We start from the raw sequence: 23680 nt of genomic DNA, 5'->3' as shown, positions 1-23680 counted from the left end.
ATGTCAATTATACCTAAATTTAAAAATTAAGATAAAATAAATTAGAAAAGAAGAGTTGCTTTCTTGGAATGCAAATGAATCATGCTTCCATTGACTTGCATTTTTTAAATTTAATTTTTATCTTATAATAGAGTGTAGTTGATTTACAATGTTGTGTTAGTTTCAGGTGTAAGCAAAGTGATTCAGCTATACGTATACGTATATTCATTCTTTCTCAGATTCTTTTCCCATATAGGTTATTACAGAATATTGAGTAGAATTCCTGGCCTGATTAGTACTTGAATGGAAGACTTGCATTTTTAAATATTAGGGACTGTTTCTAAAGGGAAGAAAATGGTGCCCTGGAAATAAAAAATGTTCTAAGCATGGCTCAAACTTCTCAAAAACAGAAAGAACATAAGCTTCTAGAATATGCTGTTGATAATCTGGAAAAAAATAATAAAATGCTGAAGTTAAATTCTTCCAGCAAAGGAAACTTGGAGGCAACACTTAAAGGAGGAGAGATGGGGCTGCAGGGCGGAGGTGGGGAAGTGGCGGGGGTCGGGGGGGACCTTCCCCAAGCAAGAAGAAGGGCCTTGATGAGGGTCACAGGCCCAGTGAGATCTTCTGAATCTGGTCAGTGAATCTAGGCAGGGAGAAGCTGGGTTCTGCCCTTGGGCAAGTGTGTAATATTGACTTTAGAAATAAATAATACAAGTTTTAAAACTACTGAAAAGAAAAAAAAAAGAGTGGAAGAAAATATCAAGGGCCTCCAGAACTACTGCAGCCCATCACCCAGCTTCCAGCTCCCACTTTTTGGGCCATAGCTGTCTTTATACAAGATGTTGATGATAAAGGCTGGCCGGGCCAAAACCTAATGAGCTGTCTCTGAACTAGGCCTGTGGACCCCAGAGTACCCGAGAATGGACACTTCCAAGAGAATCGCTTACAGATTCTCTATTTCCATGTCTTCTTTGCTAAAATGGCTCTGCCGGAGCAGTGAGGTGCAATCCCAGGCCCCTCCACAAAAGGCCCTTCTCACCCTTCACAGGGCAAAGGCCGCACCTCTCCTATGGCGCATTGGCCCTGGGGGCTAAAAATCTCCAGGGTGGAAAACAAAAGACCAGTTCAAAACCCTGGGGTCTGTGCTGAGAAAATAAAAGTCTCTCAAGCTTGGGTGACTGATCCTCCTGTAGGTCAGATGGGTTCCAATTCTTTGCTAACCACAAAACTGCCGGAACTAATTAAGTTGTCAAGTGACAGATGATTAAAGTCATCTTGATGTTAGATCCCTGTGCCTCAGAAGAAAGGTTTGAGTGACAGCGCGTTAACCAAACACCTTCATCCCCAGCTGTTTACTGACTTAAATAAGATTCTTCAGAAGAGAACCAGTGCTGAACACCAGCTATTCTGATGATAGGTGACAGTCATTCATGGACATGGGAATTAATCACAGGTGGCCAGCCATCTCATTAAGAGATTCATTTTCCACTATTTTTTTCTCTTTATGTTTAATAACTATTTTTTGAAATTTATAATATACTTTTGTTGCTTTGATCAACTGTGTACTATTAAAAACTATGATAAGAACTCAACCTAGGAAAAATTTCCTAACACTGAGACTCTACAATCACAGGAAACTTTAAGAAATTTTATATATTTCAATTTATATATAATTTTAGTTTCAGATAAATATGGTAGGGTGATCAAGGAAAGAGTTTCAAGCATAAAATATATAACACTAAGATAAAATTCCTTCAAGGAAGTGGAATGGAAATACAAGTTGAAGAAAGAAAATGAAAGAAAGAAAATTTCTGTACCTTAAAAAACAGTTTGTTTATACACATATTTTTAAGTTAATACTCATAAGACTCAAATCACTATGGTATTGAGACTCCACTGGTTTATATTTAAAAGGGCAATGTACAAGTTTTAATTTTAAATGACTACAGGCGTACATTGTTTTATTGCATTTCACTTTATCATGCCTCGCAAGTACTTCACAGGTATTAAGTTTTTTACAAATTGAATGTTTGTGGCAACACTGCATCGAGCAAATCCATTGCACCATTGTTCCAACTGCATTTGCTCACTTCATATCTCTGTGTTGCATTTTGGTAGTTCTCACAATATTTCAAACTTTTTCATTATTATATTTGTTATAGTGATCTGTGATCAGTGATCTTTGATGTTACTATGACTTACTGAAGGCTCAGATAATGGTTAGAGTTTTTTAGCCAAAAAGTATTTCTAATTAAGTTATGCACACTGATTTTTAGACATAATGCTATTACATACTTAATAGATTACAAGAGTGTAAACATAACTTTTATACGCACTGGGAAACCAAAACATTTTTGTGACTTGCTTTATTGAAATGGTCTGGAACCGAACTCTCAGTATCTCCAAAATAAGCCTGTATATTTGCAATATGCTGGAAATCACATCCTTTGCAACTTTTTTTTTTTTTAAATTTAGATGACAACGTAAAGAGGTAGTGTAGCTTTAAAAAATTTCTTCTAAGGTGTACCAACACAAAAATGTTCAAAGGCCTAGACCTAGACCATCAGAGACCTCTCCACCGTAAATGGCATCTTTGAAGTATAATATTCACAAGCTGACACTCCTGATCCTGTATCGAGCAGCCAACGGATTCATTCTGCTCCCACCTTTGCCTACCCAGGTCCCATCTCCCACTAGGACAGTCACTGCCGCCTCCTGCCTGGACTCTTTGCTTCCTTCATTTCCCTCTCCCTTGCAGCCTCCACACCTCACCAGGGGTGTCTTTCTAATGCAAGCTGCATCATGAAACTCCCCAGGGTAGAATTCTTCAGTTCTTCAACCTGAAGACAGTGCTTACTTACTCCTCAGCAGCACATTCATCTCTTCTCTCTAGCTCTGCCCCATCACTCCCCTACCCATGTCTGACCCTCCTAAACCCTTCTCTGAACCCATGAAATGCCAAGCTCTGCCATGCTGCTCCTCAGTAATCTTCTTGCCTTTCTCTGCCTGGAACACTTCTACTCTCCTGTTAAGATGCAGCTCCAAACTCACCTCTTCCCTGAAGCCCACCATGACTCACTCCAGGTGTAGATCTACAAGCCAGTCCCCCAGGGAGCTAGTGACTAAGCCAGGTCATTCCTGCACAAACCAGTAATGTGGCAACTCTCCAGTCCATTCATTTATTCATCTGGTATTTACTGAGCAACTACTATGTGCCAGGTCTGTTCTAAGCCCTGAACAAAGCAGAGAAAAACCCCTCCGTCACAGAGCTTATGATCTAACAGAGGGAAGACAGAACATAAACAGGATAACTGACTCAAATGCATGGCCTATAGGATGTGAAAAGTGCCACAGAGAAAAATAAAACAGGGAATGAGCTGGAGGTTCAGGTAGGGGCCCTGGTTCTAAGGAGGGCAGCCAGGCAAGGCTCCCCCGAGAAGGTGACATTTGAGCAGACACCTGAAAACTCTCTCTTCCTATATGGTACTGTTAGCTCAAAGTACTTTCTTCTCTGCTGTCTCATTTTATGCTCACAACAGCTTACGGCGGGAAAAACTGTCAAAACCCTTAAATCTAAGTAGATGACATGCCGTTACAATGTTCTGCCGTCGAGTTCTACAGAAGTTCAACACCAATGGGTTCAAGGATTTGCCAAGGTCTCAACAACTTTGGTGTCAGGACCAAGACTAGAAGTCCAGATTTTCTTAGTATACAGCAAGCTACCAATGTTTTTCTTTAACAAAACTTAATTGTGCTTCTAAACATGCAGGACTGAGGCAGAGAGCTTGAGCAGAGGCTGCAAGCCCCCCTCGGCCTCCTCGGGCTCATCCTGGAGACCACACATGGGTCCTGCTGACCTGGGGGACACCACAGCACCTTTCTGCCAGAGGCTGACCCCCCCTACTTTCTGTTCATGAGCACGTTGCCCTGTCAATCCATTTTGTGGGCTGATTTTCGTGTCTGCAAGGGTTAAACCCAAGTGCCTGTCCCCTAAGAAGCAATCCGAAATGTGATACCTTTGCCTCGTTTCTTCCTTGCATTTCTTTGAAAGTCTGAACTTTGTCTGATCAAATGATACGGACGGCCAAAAAACTTTGACAACCAGCTTGAAATTTTTTCTCCACAGTCATAAGTATTTACCCTGGCAGAAAAAAAAAAAAAAAAAAGAAGGAAAGATGTTATGTAGTATTCCTTTAAATAACTGAAATAGCAAAAAGTTATGTAATATAATATTATATAATTAATATAATATAATATAAAAACATGAAGCCCCCAACAAGACAGAAATCTACAGTGACAAGTGTGCTTAGGAAGTCGCAATGAGATTCCCAAGGCACGGGAAGGCCTGGGATCTGGAGCTTATGCAAAGCTTTCAGATCAAATTAAAAGCTTTAGAAATGTCTCTTGAAAGACTTTGTTTATATTACTTACAGCCACTGAGAACCACAAAGCTTGGAATTTAAGAGCTTCCAGAGCATTATTTTGCTTTAAGAAGCTCCGGAACCCAGACCCGTGTCCTGGTTTTTTTACTATAGGCCTGACTGGAATATCTTCTCTCACGGCCATGCTGTAGGGACTGACGTGTTTGGTTTCTGAAAAGAACACTATGGCCATAAGTCACTGATATAAGTACATTTTTTGATCTGGTTTTTTAAAACTCTTCAAACTTCTAGAATTTTTAAATAGAATTTTAAATTTTTTAAAAATTATAATCTACACATCTCCAGAACTAATCATGCAAAATTGCTAATAACGTACATTGGGATTACAAGATAGATATTATTGAAAACTTATCCTAATTTTTACTGGGAAAAATAGCTGCCTTTAGGATCTAGAAAGGAAAGGGAAGAATGAAACCTTGCTTTGTAGACATTCTCTCTGGTGCTTTGAGAGATGCACCTAAGTCCATTTTTCATCATATTGAGCACTTGTGGTTCTGAGTATAAGAAGGCTGGCCTCTAGCTATCGAAAAGCTTTATTAACCAGAAAATGCCATTCCTCTCAGATGCAGCTAAATGAAATCTACAACCAGGGAAGAGCCTGATAAATAATTGCAGGTACCCCTAGATAGCTATATTTCTCTCTATGAGAAGATTTGCTATAGTGACATGCAGAAATGTTTACCCCAAATTCATTGCCCTATTTGAAAATGTGCTATGATGAGTGTTTAAATCTGCACAAGAACTAACAAGAGGATGCAGAGTGTGCTCACCCCTTGGGCCCCAGGATGGGCCAGGGCCCATGATGCTCAATTGTATAGAGCACAATCTTCACGCTATCACCTTCCCACCTTTCCTGAGCATGTAGCCCTTCATCATCCCAGCGTGACCTGGGGCACTAACAACTTGAGTCCAATTTGGATGTAGCTTGAGTATTTGACATATCATCTCGTGACTTACTTGTTTGCAGTGCAGAAGGAAATGTACTCTGACTCAGTACTATGCATATCACCAATTACTGAGCACAAACATACCCACCAACTACTTTATTGTGTTAACTAATAGGCAATTAGCATTTTAAAAGACTTCTACTATATATAAATCCCTACTGAACTGTTAAGGGTTAACCATTTTAGTATTTGGGGGGTAAACTAGTTGGGGTATTAGATGCGCTGGGAACCCATCAGATAGGGGCCCACAATCAGAAAATTTGTATTCCACATGTTTTCAGGTTGAAATTAGATTTAGGTTAAAAGGGATGCAGAAATTTGATGTATTCAATAAATTGATTTGTAAATATTTACGATCAAGAAATAAAATGAAATCCTATAACACTCAACCTCATTTTCTATGTTTCCTAGAATTCAGCAGATGATTTACCATCAATAACTCAGATTAGGTAATAATCCACAACTATATGGAATATAATTGTTGAACTATCACTTGAAAGTTCTACAACCTGAGGGACATCTTGACACTCCTCTCAGCTTCCACATCCAATTCATCGGCGAGTTCAGGTTATTCTACCTCCAGAGTATATTATATCTGATGCCCACCTGATTTTCTCTCTGACCCTGATCCAAGCCTCCATCTCATCTCACCTGTGTTACTAACACAGATGCTCAGCTGGCCTTCCCACTTGCACCTGACCGTCTTCCAACTTTTCTACACCCACCAGCCAATTTTTTCAAGCTGTGAATTGGGTCCCTTGACTCACCACTCCCCTGCGGCCACCCCTCTGAGCTCCACCATGCCTCCTCCAAACTGTCCCCTGCCTCACCTCACCTCCCTCCACACCACACTGTTCCAGGGTCTACAGGAAGCAACACAGACAGTCCTGCTCTCTCGGGGTTGGCATTCTAGCAGGAGGGACTGAAGGTATATGTTGGGGAAAAGATTAATGAGAAGGAGAAGAATTCAGCAGAGCAAGTGGAGAGGGAGGGGCTGGCTCCTAGGGGAGGTCAGATGGGCCCTCTGAGAAGGAGGTTTTTCAGCAGAGACCCGATGAGGTGAGGAAGTGAACCCTGCGGGGGTATAAACAGGGAAAGAGCATTCCAGGCAGAGGGACCAACAAGTGCAAAGACCTAAGGAGGAAGCACACTTACTAGGTGTGAAGAAGAGCTAGGAGCCAGTGTGGTTGGAGTGGAGTGTGCGAGGGGGAAGCGGCAGCAGACTGGACAGAGGATGCAGCCGAGGACCGATGGCACAGGGCATTGCTCTCTTCCCCACTCTGAGCCACCCTGCAGCTAGACCTGCGAATGTCACCTGCTGCAGCCTCACCTGTCCGCACAGACCTTGCTTTGGCAAATCTGAGCCGGTTTGCTGTTCTCCTCAAGTGACACCGCTATAGGCTCCATCCCTATTGAATAAAGGTTAGAGACAAATTTATCATCATGGAAAAAAAAACAAGTATGTCCAAAAAAAAGTCCATTGTCCTGAAATATACAAGAATTTTAATGACCCTGGAAATTGGTTGAATCAAGTAAGTGGCTGAGTCTTGGAAATCTCTTTACAACACAGAGATTCTCTTCCTCATTATCGGTACCACCAACAGCGTGTGCATCGAGCAGCTTTGTCATGGAAGGCTCTGCACTGGGGCAGTCACATCCACAGTCCCTGGAACACTACAAATTCCTCTGAATGCTTTCTCTACCTCTGCATGACTCCACATCCTGACATCATTGCTCACTAGGCTACCTTAGATCCTGTAGAAATAGGCAGGCAGACATGAAGGCTCACTCTGTCAGGATGTCAGCATAGTGTCAATTCTCAGTAGCCCCTAGGAATCAGCATCAAATTGGATTCCTGCATCAATCATCATTATCACCAAGAAAAAAAAACCCAAAAAACTGTTATTATGTCAGTGGGGTTGGGAAGCCATTCTTTTCTAAAAAATTGTTACATACATCGTACATACAAAGGAGTGTTTAACATATATACATAGTGGTCTGAAGAATAATAAACACTCGTATACCCAGTACTCAGCGAAAGTGGTATTCATTCTTTCAATAGATTAAAATAAAATATGTGGAAGAAACTAGAGGAAACTGATCCATGGCCACTGATGGGTGAAAGACCTTTGCTAAAGCCTGGAACGGCTGAGGGCCTCTGCCACTCTGCACTCCTTCTCATCCTTCGTGAGTCATTAAAAATATAGGGAACTGCATGAAGCCAAGACACCTGAGCGGAATTTGTGGCGGCTCCTACTCTGTGGACTCCTCCTGTGTGGCCCACCCGTGCCCTGCACCCTCTCAGCATTGCCGCCAGTCACACTGCTCACCGGCATGACCCAACCTGCCCCCAGCAAGCACACAGCAAGCACACCTGTATCCCTGCTCATGCTGGTCCTGCTTCATCACACACAGCACAGCAACGGGTACATCCATTCCTACTCACGAGCGTCAGATCATGACTGCTACCCAGACCCATGCCAAGCACGACAAGCCTTTCACCACAACAAAGACAGAGAAGTAACAATATGCGTAAGAGGTATTTCATCAGCTCTGTCCCCTGCTTGTCCATGTCTTACACAAGCATGACCAGTTCCACACTCCTGTCCCTGTGTGGGGAAGGCCAGAAGAGGCCTCATCCAGAAAGCTCCAGAAGTTTGGAGAGTGCTGTGCTGAGTGATTAGAGATGCTGCTGTGTCAAAAGGCTGTTCATGGGGCTTCCCTAGTGGCGCAGTGGTTGGGGGTCTGCCTGCCGATGCAGGGGACACGGGTTCGTGCCCCAGTCTGGGAAGATCCCACATGCCGCGGAGCGGCTGGGCCCGTGAGCCGTGGCCACTGGGCCTGTGCATCTGGAGACTGTGCTCCACGGCGGGAGAGGCCACAGCAGTGAGAGGCCCACGAACCGCAAAACAAACAAACAAAAAAAGGCTGTTCATGGAAGGATGGGATTGCACCAGGTGTGCACCCACAGGGGAGAGCAGTAAAGTGAGTCCTGGAACATTGGTTATGAGGAAGTAACCACAGCAGGGGGACAGCACGTGTACAAATGCACAGTGGAAATGCACCCCTGGGCTGCCAGCAGGAGGCCTGCACTCAGCCTCTTTCTACCCTTACCCAAGACTCTGCACAAAACATATATAATCATAAATATGGCCCTCAGCTGGCTTATAAAGGTCATCGCAGGCCTCTTGCTAAACAGGCAACCTAATCTGGGGTCCCCATATGGATTGAGCTCAAGGGTTGCCCCCAACAAAGTTCATGGGGATTGAGTTCATTCCGGATATACTAAGCCCTGTGCTTGTACAGCTCAGAGATACAGAGAAATAAAAGATTCCAACCTCTGGACTCAAGATACCTGAAATCTTTTGGAGTGACAAGTCATTTACATAAAACAATTATAATGCCTTGTTTTAATGTTTATTATTTAGGGCCAAAAGTTTGTCCTACCATACGTGTCCTGAAAAGGATGCCCTTCCTCCACCCACAGTGCTGGAAGTCCCTACAAGTGAGCAGAACATCTGATATACCACACCACCTCACAAAGTGCTGCTGATTTGGAGTGGAAGATATTTGGGTATTTGTTTTTGCTCTCTCTCATTCCTTATATTCTGGGATAAATCCTATTTAGTCATGACATACATTTTTATGCTTCAGAGAATAGAAAGAAGAGTAACCCATTCAACTCTTTTTGTATGTTAATATCCTGGGTATACAAATGTAAACAAGAAAAGTATAATAGAAGAGGGTAACATCTCAATTCAAAGAAATGGAAAGATATCCCATGCTCTTGAATTGGAAGAATTAATATTGTTAAAATGGCCATACTACCCAAAGTAATCTAAATATGTAATACGATCCCTATCAAATTACCCATGACATTTTTCACAAAACTAGAACAAATAATCCTAAAATTTATATGGAACCACAAAAGACCCAGAATTGCCAAAGAAATCCTGAGGAAAAAGAGCAAAGCTGGAGGGACTTCCCTTGTGATGCAGTGGTTAGGAATCCCGTTGCCAATGCAGGGGACATGGGTTTGATCCTTGGTCCGGGAAGATGCCACATGCCACAGAGCAACTGAGCCCATGTGCCACAGCTGCTGAGCCTGCACTCTGGAGCCTGCGAGTCACAATTACTGAGCCCACATGTCACAATTACTGAAGCCCGCACACCTAGAGCCTGTGATCCACAACAAGAGAAGCCACAGCAATGAGAGGTCCACACACTGCAACAAAGAGTAGCCTCTGCTTGCTACGACTAGAGAAAAACCCGTGCACAGCAACAAAGACCCAACACAGCCATAAATTAATTAATTAATTAATTTTTAAATAAAAGAACAAAGCTGGAGACATAACCCTCCCAGACTTCAGACAATACTACAAAGCTACAGTAATCAAAACAGCACGGCATTGACATAAAAACAGACATATGGATCAATGGAACAGAATAAACAGCCCAGAAATAAACCTACACACCTACGGTCAATTAAACTTCAACAAAGGAGGCAAGAATATACGATGGAGAAAAACAGTCTCTTCAGCAAGTGGTGTTGGGAAAGCTGGACAGCCACATATAAATCAATGATGTTAGAACACACCCTCACACCATACACAAAAATAAACTCAAAATGGCTTAAAGACTTAAGCATAAGACATGACACCATAAAACTCCTAGAAGAGAACATAGGCAAAACATTCTCTGACATAAATCATACCAATGTTTTCATAAGTCAGTCTCCCAAGACAATAGAAATAAAAGCAAAAATAAACAAATGGGACCTCATCAAACTTACAAGCTTTTGCACAGCAAAGGAAACCATAAACAAAATGAAACAACTACCTACAGACTGGGAGAAAATATTTGCAAATGATGTGACCAACAGGGCTTAACTTCCAAAATATACAAACACCTCATATAGCTCAATAACAAAAAAGCAAACAACTCAGTCAAAAAATGGGCAGAAGACCTAAACAGACATTTCTCTAGAGAAGACACACAGATCAACAATAGGTGCATGAAAAGATGCGCAACAGCAATTAATTATTAGAGAATTGCAACTCAAAACTACAAAGAGGTACCACCTCACACCAGTCAGAATGGCTATCACTAAAAATATATGTAAATAACAAATGCTGGAGAGGGTGTGGAGGAAAGGGAAACCTCCTCCACTGTTGATGGGAATATAAACTGGTGCAGCCACTATGGAGGCTCCTTAAAAAACTAAAAATAGAATTACCATATGATCCAGCAATCCCACTCCTAGGAATATATCCAGAAAAAACAATAATACAAAAAGATACATGCACTCCAACATTCACTGCAGCACTATTTACAATAGCCAAGACATGGAAGCAATCTAAATGTTCATCAAGAGATGAGTGGATAAAGAAGATGTGGTATATATATGCAATGGAATATTACTCAGCCCTAAAAAAGAATGATATAATGCTATTTGCAGCAACATGGATGGACCTAGAGATTATCATACTAAGTGAAGTAAGTCAGACAGAGAAAGACAAATATCATACAATATCACTTATGTGTGGAATCTAAATAATGATACAAATGAACTTATTTACAAAAGAGAAACAGACTCACAGACATAGAAAACAAAGTTATGGTTAAAGAGGGGGATAAATTAGGAGTTTGAGATTAGCAGATACAAACAATTATATATAAAATACATAAACAACAAGGTCCTACTGTATAGCATAGGAAACTATATTCAGTATTTTGTAATAAACTATAATGGAAAAGAATCTGAAAATGTATATACATATATATACTATACATATATACTATATATATATTTATAACTGAATCATTTTGCTTATACCAGAAACTAACAACATTGTAAATCAACTATACTTCAATAAAAAAAATTTTTTTAAAGAAGATAACTTCTCAATCTCACTAATAAGAATAGGTACAAAAATACCAATAAAATATTAGCAAACTAAATCCATCAATGTATCAAAAAATCATTGCCAAATAGTTTTTTTCTTTTCTCCAAGGATGCAAGGATAGTTCAGTACTAGACAATCGACTAATGTTAAGATATCACACTAATAGACTATAGGGAAAAAATATAACCAACAGATGCAGAAAGAGCATTTAGTAAGAACTATTAATCATGATAAAACTTTTGGCTAAATTTAAAAAAATACTTTAGCCTGGTAAAACAAATCTATTAAAAATGTACAGTAAATACAACTCTTATTTCTGAAATTTTAGAAGAATTTTATTCAAGTCAGTAATAAAAAAGGATATTTCCCATCACTGCTCCATGCAACAAGAAAAGAAGAAAAAAGAGGGAGTGAATAAAAATTGAAAAGGAAGATATGAAACCGTCATTATTAGAAGATGATATGCCTATTTATATAGAACATGCGAGAAAATCTTCAGACCAACTAATAAAACTAACAGGAATTCAGAAAAAGTACTGGGTAAAACACTGATATACAAAAGTCAACAGTGTTTCTATACTACAACAGTGTTTCTATACTACAAAAATAACCAGTTAAAATATTTAATAGAAAAAAAAGATAGTGCTCAAAATACTCAAATAAACAATTATATAACAAAAAGTGTGCAAAAATTTTCTGGAAAATAGTATTAAAATTATTTTAATAAATTATTATTAAAATTTTGGAGTAAAGAAATCTTCATGGAGAGAGGTACTATTTATATATAGAGGACTCAATATTATATGATATAAATTCTCCTGAAATTAATTTATAATATTACAATCAAAATATGATTACAAAATATGTAATTTTGCAATCAAAATCCCAATGAAAATAATAGAGAATGTCAGAATGGATAAAAAGCATGAGCCAACTGTATGCTGGATACAAGAAACTCACTTTAAATATGATATAGGCAGATTAAATGTAAAATGGAGCCATAAAGAAAATGAAAAGGAAGTCTACACAATGGGAGAAAATATTTGCAAATCTGATCTAAAAAGTGACTTATATTCAAATACATAAAGAATTCTTACAACTCAATAATTTAAAAATAAGTAAGCAAAGAATTTAAATAGATATTTTTCTGAAGAAGATACACACATGGACAATAAACACATAAAAAGATGGTCAATATCATTAGTCATTAGGGAAAAGCAAATCAAAACCATGTGAGGTACTGCTACACACCCATTAGGATGGCTATTAAAAAAAACAACAATAGGGCTTCCCTGGTGACGCAGTGCTTGAGAGTCCGCCTGCCGATGCAGAGGACGTGGGTTCCTGCCAGGTCCGGGAAGATCCCATGTGCCGTGGAGCAGCTGGGCCTGTGGGCCATGGCCGCTGAGCCTGTGCGTCCGGAGCCTGTGCTCCGCAACGGGAGAGGCCACAACAGGGAGAGGCCCGCGTACCGGAAAAAAAAAAAAAAAAAACAAAAAAAAAAAAACAGAAAATAACAAGTGTTGAGGAAGATGTGGAAATTGGAAACTTCATATGTTGCTGGTGGGAATGTAAAATGGTGATGGAGTCACTTTGGAAATGCTAAACACAGAGTTACCATATGACCCAGCAATTCCATTCCTAGGTACATATCCAACAGAATTGAAAACATGTCCACACAAAAATTTATACATAAATGTTCACAGCAGCGTTATTCATAATAACCACAAATGGAAACAATCCAAATATCCACCAACTGATGAATGGATAAAAAAATATGGTATATCTATACAATGGAATATTATTCAACAATATGGATGACCCTTAAAAACATTATACTAAGTGAAAGAAGCCAGTCATATATTGTTGCCATTTATATGAAACATCCAGAATAGGCAACTCCATAGAAACAGATAGTAGATTAGTGGTTGCCAGAAGCCAGGGATAAGGTTGGGAATGGGGAGTGACTGCTAATGTGTATGGGGTTTCTCTTTGAGGGTGAGGTAAATGTTCTAAAATTGATGGTGGTGATGGTTGTACAACCTTGTGAATATACCAAACATATCGTTGAATGGTACACTTTAAATGAATACATTTTATGGGATGTTACATAAATATCGATAAAGCTAGAAGAAATAAATATAAAGGTGGAAAATGATACACCATACAAACACTAACCACAAGAGAGCTGAACGGCTATATTCATATCAGACAAAGAATTTCACACTTCACATTTTGAAACAAAGAAAATGACCATGCATAAAGAGGAGCATTACTTAGGGAACAATTCACCAAGGAGACATAATAATACTAAGTGAAGCAAAAACTAAGAGAACTAAGGGGAAAATAGACAAACCCACAATTACAGTTGGGGACTTCAACACTCTTCTTTCAGTAAGCAGCAGAACTGGTAGCGAGTACATAAAAATTCAGCAAGTACAGAGAAAAACAGCAATACCATCAACCAACTGGTATAGAACTGACATCTATAGAACACTCCACCCAACAACAGGATACACATTCTTTTCAAGTGTATATGGAACACTCACGGCAATAAATAACATCCTTGGTCATAAACCAAACCTTAACAAATTTTAATTTAAAATCTATAAAGTATGTTCTCTCTTTTGGAGAGTTTAGTGGAATTAAACTGAAAATCAATAGCAGAATGAAAACAGAAACATCTCCAAATATATAGAAATTAACACACTTCTGTAATCCATGGGTCAAAATGAATATAAAGAGAACAAGTAAGGACATAAAAAGATGCTTAACATCATTAGCCAGTAGGGAAATGAAAATTAAAATCATGACGAGATTGGAGTTCCCTGGTGGCCTAGTAGTTAGGATTCCAGGCTTTGACTGTTGTGGCCGGGGTTCAATCCCTGGTCAAGGAACTAAGACCCCGCAAGACACATGGTATGGCCAAAAAAAATCATGATGAGATGCCATTACACACCTATTAAAATAAATAAAACAAAAAATACCGACAATACCAAAAGCTGACAGAATGTGGAACAACTGGAACTCTCATACATTGCTGGCGGGAATGAAAAACGATTCGGTCATTCTAGAAAATGGTTTGGCAGTTGCTTTCAAAGGTAAACATATCCAAAAAAAAAAAAAAAGGTAAACATATCCTTACCATATGACTCAGCAATCAACGCCTAGTATTTATTCTAGAGAAATGAAAACTTGTGATCAACCAAAAACCCGCACATGAATGTTTAGAGCAGCTCTATTCATAACTGCTCAAAACTGGAAACAAGCCAAATGTCCTTTAACAGATGAATGGATGAACACACCCTAGTATATCCATACAATGGAATACTACGCAACAATAAAAAAAGAATAAACTACCGATTCATGCAGTAACTTAGATGGGACTTAAAGGCGTCATGCCGAGTGAAAGAAGCCAATGTCAGAAGGTCACATATTGTATATTCTATTTATATAACATTCGCAAAAAAATAAAACTATAGTGATAGAGAACAGATCTCTGATTGCCAGGTGTTAAGGGTGGGGAGAAGAGAGACTATAAAGGGTTAGCATGAGGGAGTTTTCTGGGGTGATGGAACTGTTTTGTACCTTGATGGTGGGAGTGACTACACAAATCCGTGCATGTGTTAAAATTCATAGAGGGAACAAAAGGCCAAGAATAGCCAAGACAATCTGGAAGCATGAGGTAGGAGGACATGCCCTACCAGATATCAAAATTCATTCTATAGTTATTAACATTGGCTTATTGGTTCAAGAAAAAATAAACCACTGGAACAGAATAGAACACCTACAGCCAAGAAACATAATCATTGAATACATGGAAATGGGATATATCACAAAAGTACAGCTATAAGTTAGGAGGGAAATTGGAATATTCTATAAATGGTAGGTGGGGTGTGGAAGGAGAAGGAATGAGACCAAGGAGAAGTACATAGGGAATTTCAGCTATATCTGTAATGTTTTTAAGTATTAAAAGAAGGAGGAGGAGGAAGAGGTAGCAGAGAAGGGAGGAAGGAGGAGGGTAGTAGGAGGTAAGAGAAGTGGGAAGGAGTAGGGAGAGGAGGAGGAGAAATTGAGGCAAATGTGGCCAAATGTGAAGGTTTGTTAAAACTGGATGCTGTAAGTACATATTATAGTATTCTCTATACTTGTGCTGTCCAACACTGTAGCCACTAGCCACATTTGGTAATTTAAATTAATTAGAATCACATAAAATTAAAATGTAGTTCCAGCGTCCTGCTAGTCACATTTCATGCACTCAGTAGCCACATCTGATTGGTGGCTACCAAACTGGACAATGTAGATGTTGAACATTTCCATCATCATATAAGGGTCCACTGGACAGAGATGGCCTATGAATTTATATGTGTTAGTTCATAATAAAAATCCACAAGGGGGAATTCCCTGGCAGTCCAGTGGTTAGGACTCCACGCTTTCACCGCTGAGGACCCAGGTTCGATCCTGGTCTGGGAACTAAGACCCCGCAAGCCGTGCCGCCAAAAAAACAAAAAAAATCCACAAGGAAGAATCAAAGCTTGCAGAACATATGATGAGTGAAGGAATTAAAAGGAATGTAAGTAAAAGGACAACATATAATTTCAATATCTATATCTCTTTACTTTCTGATTGGACCGTCAGATCTTCACCTCTTCCCAAAAATCTGCCCCCGAAGAAATTCCAAAAATGCAAAAGGAACAAACTTTCCGTTGTCTCTTCTAGACATCATTTCACTTCCTTTTGGATTATTTTAATATTTGGTAAAGGAAAAGCCATGACTTTACTTTCCTATGAGAAAAAAAGCTACTCTTGACAGCTGCTTTGTAAAACTGAACCCAGTTTTCAGACCTTGGGCATTGATGACCATGATCCTTCGCTGCAGGTCAATGAAGGGCTGGATCAGGCAGAGCCGGGGTTCCTGCTTCTGACTCAGGCAAACACCGTTGTGATTCACAACCATCCAGCTCCGGTCGTACAGCAGCCCTTGATTTCCTAGAGGCCACCTGGTCACCTAAACAAAAAGGTCAATGTATTTTAAGCCAGGGCTCCTCAAAAATCATCTTCGCCTTTATTGCACAGCGGCTGTACTAAAGCAGAGGACTTCAGAAATTCAGCACAGACTCCTGAAGGAAAAAAGGGATGAAGAGAAGGAAGTAAAACAAAGGAGACAATGCAAAGGAGACTTTGGGGTTGAGATACCTTCCATTCACCCTCCAGATCCAGTTTGCACCCTTCTCCACTTCAACCTGCTTTTTAAGTAGGTAATGCGTGTGCACAGCACAACATTCTGGGAGCACAAGAGTGTACTTGAAAAGTAGGTCTCCGCCCCAGCCTGTGTCCCACTCCCCTCCCCACAGGCCTCCACTGCACCTGCTTTCTGTGTGTCCTTCCACAGTGGTGGATGCCTGAACAGGCATATATCCTTGTACTACAGACCTATTGCACAAATTGTGGCTACACTGGAATGGTCCCTGAGTTGATCCACTTTAAGTGTGTAAGTTTTCCTCAATTCTTCATATTTCTACAAAATTAAAATACAAATTATGCCCAGTGCCCAGATCTTGCATTTAATACCATTCTCCAATAGAAAGAAGCAGAATTCTTTGGAGAAATGGTTTATTCCAGGGCTGGGTCAGGGAATATACAAGATGAGCCAGGAGCACCCTGTAGTGCTAGAAAAGTAAGGAAGTGCTCAAAACACAAACTGATGGAGGTATGTCAAAGGGATGCAGGAGTCAACTGAAAGCATGCCCAATGGCCAAAACTGGAAAATACTGAATAGTAATAATAATAATAATGTAGTACTGAATTATAATCCAAAGTATAAAATAAATACCCATGAGTCCAAATAAATAAATAGAAAAAGTCAAATCCCTCCTCATACAGAAGAATCCCAAATAATTGATGTAGGTATTCCCTCCTCAAGAAGGTGGAGTGTAACTCCCTATAACTCCCTACCCCTTAAGTGTGGGCTACACTTAGTGACTTGCTTCCAAAGAGAACAGTATAGGAACAGAGTGGAGGGGAAATTTTACAGTGAAGAAACCTGGCAAATACCGGGTGCTCCAGGTTCATGTCAATAGTGGTAAGTCATGCTGACAGTACCCTAATATGATATGATGAGAATAGCCCTTTACTTCTGTGGTCTTACTTCCAAAACAAACCATAACCCCAGTCTAATCCTCAGAAAGACATCAGACAAACCCAAACTGATGGATATTCTTTTTTTTTTTTTTTATTCGCTACGCGGGCCTCTCACTGCTGTGGCCTCTCCTGTTGCGGAGCACAGGCTCCAGATGCGCAGGCCCAGCAGCCACGGCTCACGGACCCAGCCGCTCCGCGGCATGTGGGATCTCCCCGGACCGGGGCATGAACCCGCGTCCCCTGCATCGGCAGGCAGACTCTCAACCACTGCGCCACCAGGGAAGCCCTACTGATGGATATTCTAAAAAATACCTGACGGATACTCCTCAAAACTATCAAGGTTATAAAAACAAGGAAAGTCTGAGAGACTGGTACAGCCCAGAGGAGCCTAGGGAGACACAAGAACTAAATGTCATATGGTGTCCTGGATGGGATCTGGAACAGAAAAAGAACATTAGGGGAAACCTAATGAAATTTCAATAACGTGGGACGAGGTCTTTGCAGGAGTTTTGTCCGCAAGTTACACAAGTTGCTTACAGCGCGGCAGGTGCAGTAGTTCCACCCGTGAGGGCTCTTCTGGAGACAGCTGTCTGTTAAAGAAGGGTGTAGGTGAAGCAATGCTTTTGAAATAGTATTACGATTAAGAGACCAACATTCGCACACTAATTGTGAATCAATTTCATCCTGTCATTTTCCTCTGAGCACTCAAATCAACTTCTCAAAGGAATCTGAAAACTTCAATTGGGGGTAATGAAGAAAGGAAAGCAATTTTTAATCTAGGGGCACTTTGGGAAGGGTTCTGCTGGGAAGGACCTGAGGGAAGACTGAGGCATCAGGGGAAGTGAAGGAGAGGAGCTGCGGGCCCCAGGGGGAGGGCGCAGAACTCAAGAAGAAACAGTGTCAAGGCAAACTGAACTCAAGCAAGGTAAGCCCTGTATCCAAGATGCAGAAATGTGGTGCAGTGGGATGGGAGTGGGGAGGGTACTTTGAGGACTGACAAACCCGGGCTTAAATCTCACGTCAGCTAGTTATTAGCTTTGGACAACTAACCTTCCTGAGCCTTGGCTTTGTCATGTGTAAAATGGACGTTATTATCATTTCTCATAGGACTGAGTGAAACCTAAAACAAAATATAAAATGTAAAGCAGCTGAAATATATCAGATGATCCACAGATGTTAATCCCTTTACCTCTGCCCTTCACTTGTCTTGTGCATCAGACCTCTCCCCATAGACTACGGCTGCTTCTGCTAGTACAGCACTCAAGTTCAGCAATACTATAGTCTATATAATTGTAGCTAGGCCCAGAAACCACCATTAAATCATTATTTCTATAGGAGAACATGTTTTGAATTACAAATAACTTTTTAGAAGACAGTCTGTTATTGGGAGGCATTTCTCCATGGATTTCTCATTTCTGCATGTCTGTTTCAACAAGCAGAAGTACTAACTGTCCTTTGATCCAGACTACTTTTTCAAGGATGTTTGTATAGTGAACAGCTCTACAACCCTCTGGAGCAGAGGGCAGGTTTGCCCACAGTCTGATATTATAAAGGTAATGGCTTCTCCCTGATCGAAGACTACACAGGTTGGCTGGCATCCTATTATGAAAGAGTCAGGTTTCCTGAGTTAGAGGTTTCTGAACATGAGCACGGCATCCACCTGGGCCCCTCTGGACCCTGTCTTGGGACCTGGGGCACAAAGAGAAGCAACACACCATGAAGCTCATGCTGCATGCTGGGTTGTGAGTAAGTCCTTTATCTCTGACCCAGGAATCTCATGTCTTCTGTCAGCATCCATGAAACTGTGGCAGGCTGTTTCTCAGACCTTCACACCCATCTGTTGGAACATGTGTATCATTTACTGGCTTCCTTCCTCCTTCTTCTTCTTTGTCTGGGCCAAGTTTTCAGCCAGTGTGTCTGTGTTGCCATGTGAGGGGTGAGCTTTCAGCTGGTGCAGCTGGGCTTTGGGTTATGGAAGGAGTTGGGCAAATAAGTATTCATTGAGGACAGTGGGAGCCAGGGTTCTCACAGGATTTACAAGTGCAGAAAGGGGGACGGCTAAATAAACGTTATGGTGTTGGGTTGGAATTGGAGGTATTAGTACGAAATCATGGCCTATGGATAGATGATGGAGATGGATGGATAGATGATAGATACATAGATACATAGATACATAGATATGTGTGTGTGTGTGTCATAAAGTGTCTGCTTCCCTTCTGAAATACTTCACACCCTGAGAGAAGGAACCATTTCCATTTTGCTCATCACTGCACAGCAAGTGCAGGCCCAGGGCCCAGCAGGTAGCAGGTGTTCAGTGTATAGTTTCTGAAAGAGCAGATGGATAGAAGACCTTTAGCAAAAAAGGAAACCTACTGAGTTTCAGTGTCCTTGTCTGTAAAATGGAACACTAATTCCTGCTACACTATCTGTGCAATGCGGCTCTTCTATGGGACATGACTCATCTGTGAAAATAGAGTCCTGTTACTCCTCACCTGCCTCCATTCAGGAGTGGAGGTGAACTTACTTATTTAAGGTCTCAGATTGGAGGACAGGCTCCTGTGTGACCAGCCCGAAATGCAGGTGACAAACAGCCTTGACCATGGTATGTCCGACCAGGAGCCAGGGAGCCTGTCATCCCAGAGGCTCAGGAGGCTGGGAACTTTCTATGAGGCTGTCTTTCTATGATCTATGTGTGTCCCTGGGACTTGGTCTCTAGCTCCCAGCTCCGGTGACTACCAGGTCAGCATGTTTACAGACATTATGTAGTTCACCTTCACGGGAAGAGCTGAGTGGAACAGACGCATGAGAGCAGGGACCCAGGGAGTCAGCAGACCTGGATTCAAATCCTTGCTCTATCATTTATTAGGGGGTCATGACCTGGGCAAAGTGCTTAACCTCAGTAGCCCCCAGGCTCCATATCTATAAAATGGGGGTGATATTACCCAGTACCTCATAATATTGTTTTGAGGATCGAATGAAACAAAGCACGTACGATGCTTCAGCAGGGAGCCAGCACACACACATTCGGTGAAAGTTACATCCTTAACTATCAACAGTAACTAGGTGGTCACACCCAGAAATAGGATCCTCTCAGGGGTCCCCCTAAGCAGAGCCACGGTCAAAAGTCAGCCCAAACCAAGAAAGGCAGAATGAGAGTGGCTACTAAGATTTTGATTTTCTGCATGCTTTCCTTCACTTCCTGAACTTTTTCCTTTGCTTTATCAAACAACATTATAAAGTAAACAAAAAAGAAGCAATCTCTTTAGCTGCCACTAAAACCCTTACCTCAAATGCGGCACAGGATTTGATTGGGTAGAGGAAAAGGTTGGTGACGATGTGTGACCCAAGGCCCCCATCCAGGATGCCTGCAGCTTTCTCTGAAGGGGTCTGCTGGGTTCTGGTGGTCTCCAGCAGAGGTGGGCGCAAACTCACAGCATCCACAGTGGTGGGTGCGTTGTCCCAAACCCTGGAGTCTGGGGAAGCATCTTCCTGAGGTGAGGGACTACGTCTGGCCCTGGTGGCAGGCAGGCTCTCTGCTGACAGGGCTCCAGCCTCCCCAGGCGTGGCCAGAGGGAGAGGCTGGCCATGAGACGGGTGCAGTCGGGTTGCTATGATGAACCTGAGAAAGGCCTGGGCATCCTCAAGCGTAGACATGTATCCAAACGAAATTCTCACAGATCCCGTTGGCTGCCCATCTATGAGGTCCACATCGTCACCGCAGACATGACCAGCCTAGAATAAAGAAATAAGTCAGCCAGAGTGACTCATTCCTCACGGATAAAGTGGAAACCATTTTGTAAAACAAGTTTTGTTAATTTTATAATATAAATTTAACCCAGGAAAAAAGAACTGCAACACTAATAGGAGCCGTGTGCCTGAGGCATAGTTCCAGAAGCACAGAGACTCACTCTCTGGACATCACTCTTTGCTTAACTGTGAATTGGGATCTATACCAATCTCAGGGGGCCACTAAAAAGTCTAAAAGATACAACATTGTAAATCAACTATACTTCAATAAAAATAAATAAATAAATTTGTTTTTTTAAGTTTAAAAGAAATCATTCATGGAAAGCATTTACCAGAAACACGCACACAGTGCTCACCCACAGAGGTATCAAAAGACAGACCAAAGTTTCAGAAGCACAGATGGGTCAGCTCCTTGGTCTACCTAGGGCTTAAGTGAGAGGACCACCTGCTGGCCATGCCTCTTAGCCTCTCTCAGAACCAAAGGGAGGTCTGCATCCCTGACAGCTGCCCTTTGACAAGAGGGCAAGACAGAGGTGCTGCCCCTATGAATAACCGGCCCAAGGCCAGGATGAAAGCCAAAGGCAGTATGAGTGCCCAGTCGGGAGGTGGTGAAAGAAAGGCAAGATGTCCCCAAGCCTCTCCAAGCCTGGCAGCCTGGTCGCTGCTCCAGCTGCCTACCTCCCCCAGAGCTGAACCCAAGTCAGTCACCCAAGGAGATGAAGCCACGGCATTCCACAGGATCAATATTACATCAGGAACTGCATTCGTTTCTGTTCTAAGACTCCTTCTCTCTCTTTCTATTTATTTTATTTTATTATTATTATTTTTTAACCACACCATGTGGTGTGAGGGATCTTAGTTCCCCGACCAGGCATCAAACCCACACCCTGTGCAGTGGAAGCACCGAGTCTTAACCACTGGGCCGCCAGGGAATTCCCCCTTCTCTCTCTCTCTCTTTTTTTTTTTTTTAAGATTTATCTTTTTTGGGGTTTTTTTGGCTGCATCAGGCCTTAGTTGTGGCACGCAGGATCTTCATTGAGGCATGCAGGATCTTTCATTGTGGCGCGTGGGCTTCTCTCTAGTTGTGGCATGCGGGTTTTCTCTCTCTAGTTGTTGCACGTTGGCTCCTGAGCACGTGGGCTCTGTAGTCTGCAGCACGTGGGCTCTAGTTGAGGTGCACAAGCTCAGTAGTTGTGGCGTGCGGGCCTAGTTACCCCGCAGCGTGTGGGATCTTAGTATCCTGACCAGGGATCGAACCTGCGTCCCCGGCATTGTAAGGTGGATTCTTTACCACTGGACCACCAGGGGAGTTCCCCCCTCCTTTTTTAAATAAAACATTGTTCACAGTTGGTTGGGATTTAATATATTCAATATTTAGTGGCAACCAAAAGAAACTTAAGTTAGAAACTATTCTGATATAAAGAAGGGCTCTTTGCCACTCAAACCATTCTTATGAAATGGTTCAAAACAGGCTGTACCTTGAAGTAACAAACCAGCCCAGAGGAGCGGCAGGAAGAGAGGGGACCTGAGAAATGCAGAATGCCCCGTAGAAGAGTTCCTCTCCTCACCCAACCCAGACATGAGCTACCTCCTGCTTGGAGATTTCGCGCTGGCAGGACTGAACTAGCTAAGGGCCCTCTGCGTGTACGAGCACATTTTCACATTTGCTTGACCCCTGTTAAAAGCCCTCTTCTGAAAAAAAAAAAAAAAAAAAAAAAAAAAACCTCTTCTGCCTCTAAATGTTTGCCCTCAAACTAAAAAATGACTGCCAGAGACATAGTATCTTGAAGTGGTTTCTATTTTTGTTGACCCTTTTTCTTTACACATTCACAGGGTGGGCTCAGAGAAATGAGCTCGCAGATCCAGCCCTGACCCCAGACACACGACCAGCCTCTAATGAAGTTAGAGGCACCGCCACTGGGGTTTGCTGGCTAGCGTTTGGACCACACGATCCAGTACCAACCTGAAGATGCTTCTTGATCATCTCATCACTTATCCCCAGGTGTCTCTGGCAGGCCCCAGTGTTACAGAAGCAGCCGGTTCGCACGTGGATGTTGTGAAGACTGGCCATTTTATCGACCTGCGGGGTTAATATATGACATGGAACCAGTGTTAGGAGTGTCCAGTTTTACTCTGATTGCCTGGGAAGGAGTTTCAGATCCACACTTGGACCTCTCTTTCTTAACAGTAAAATGAAAATATGAGCTTGGAATTTTGCTCTAAGGGGCCATGATCTATCGTGGGTTTACTAAATACATTTTATAAAATGTTACTGATAATTAAATCTTATCCAGTTGGGTTATAAACATAGGCCTGAGAAAAGTGAAAGATATCAAATTCACACCAAACTCCAAGTTAAGAGCTCACATGTAAAACAAACAATCTGATTTCTTAAATGAGCAGACATTTTTCCAAAGAAGACACACAAATGCCCAACAGGTACATGAAAAGGTACTCAACATCACTAATTGTCAGGAAAATGTAAATCAAAACCGCAATGACATCAGCTCTCAAA

The 23680-nt window shown here is 41.6% G+C and overlaps 1 protein-coding gene across 1 annotated transcript in view; it reads right to left on the bottom strand.

Annotated features, from left to right (window-relative positions):
• MOCOS (molybdenum cofactor sulfurase) overlaps positions 1-23680 on the bottom strand; it is a 58671-nt gene that overhangs the window by 13657 nt on the left and 21334 nt on the right. The window contains exons 7-11 of the mRNA XM_060028916.1: positions 23129-23245; positions 20704-21150; positions 16123-16285; positions 6702-6780; positions 3999-4123 (exon numbers count right to left, since the gene is read on the bottom strand). Coding sequence (XP_059884899.1) covers positions 3999-4123; positions 6702-6780; positions 16123-16285; positions 20704-21150; positions 23129-23245 — 931 coding nt within the window. The remainder of the gene's footprint in view (positions 1-3998; positions 4124-6701; positions 6781-16122; positions 16286-20703; positions 21151-23128; positions 23246-23680) is intronic.

The sequence above is a fragment of the Delphinus delphis genome, chromosome 13, assembly GCF_949987515.2.
Source record: "Delphinus delphis chromosome 13, mDelDel1.2, whole genome shotgun sequence".
NCBI classification, from domain to species: Eukaryota; Metazoa; Chordata; class Mammalia; order Artiodactyla; family Delphinidae; genus Delphinus; species Delphinus delphis.
The sequence above is the reverse complement of the archived record's forward strand: the minus strand, read 5'-3'. Positions and strand labels throughout refer to the sequence as shown.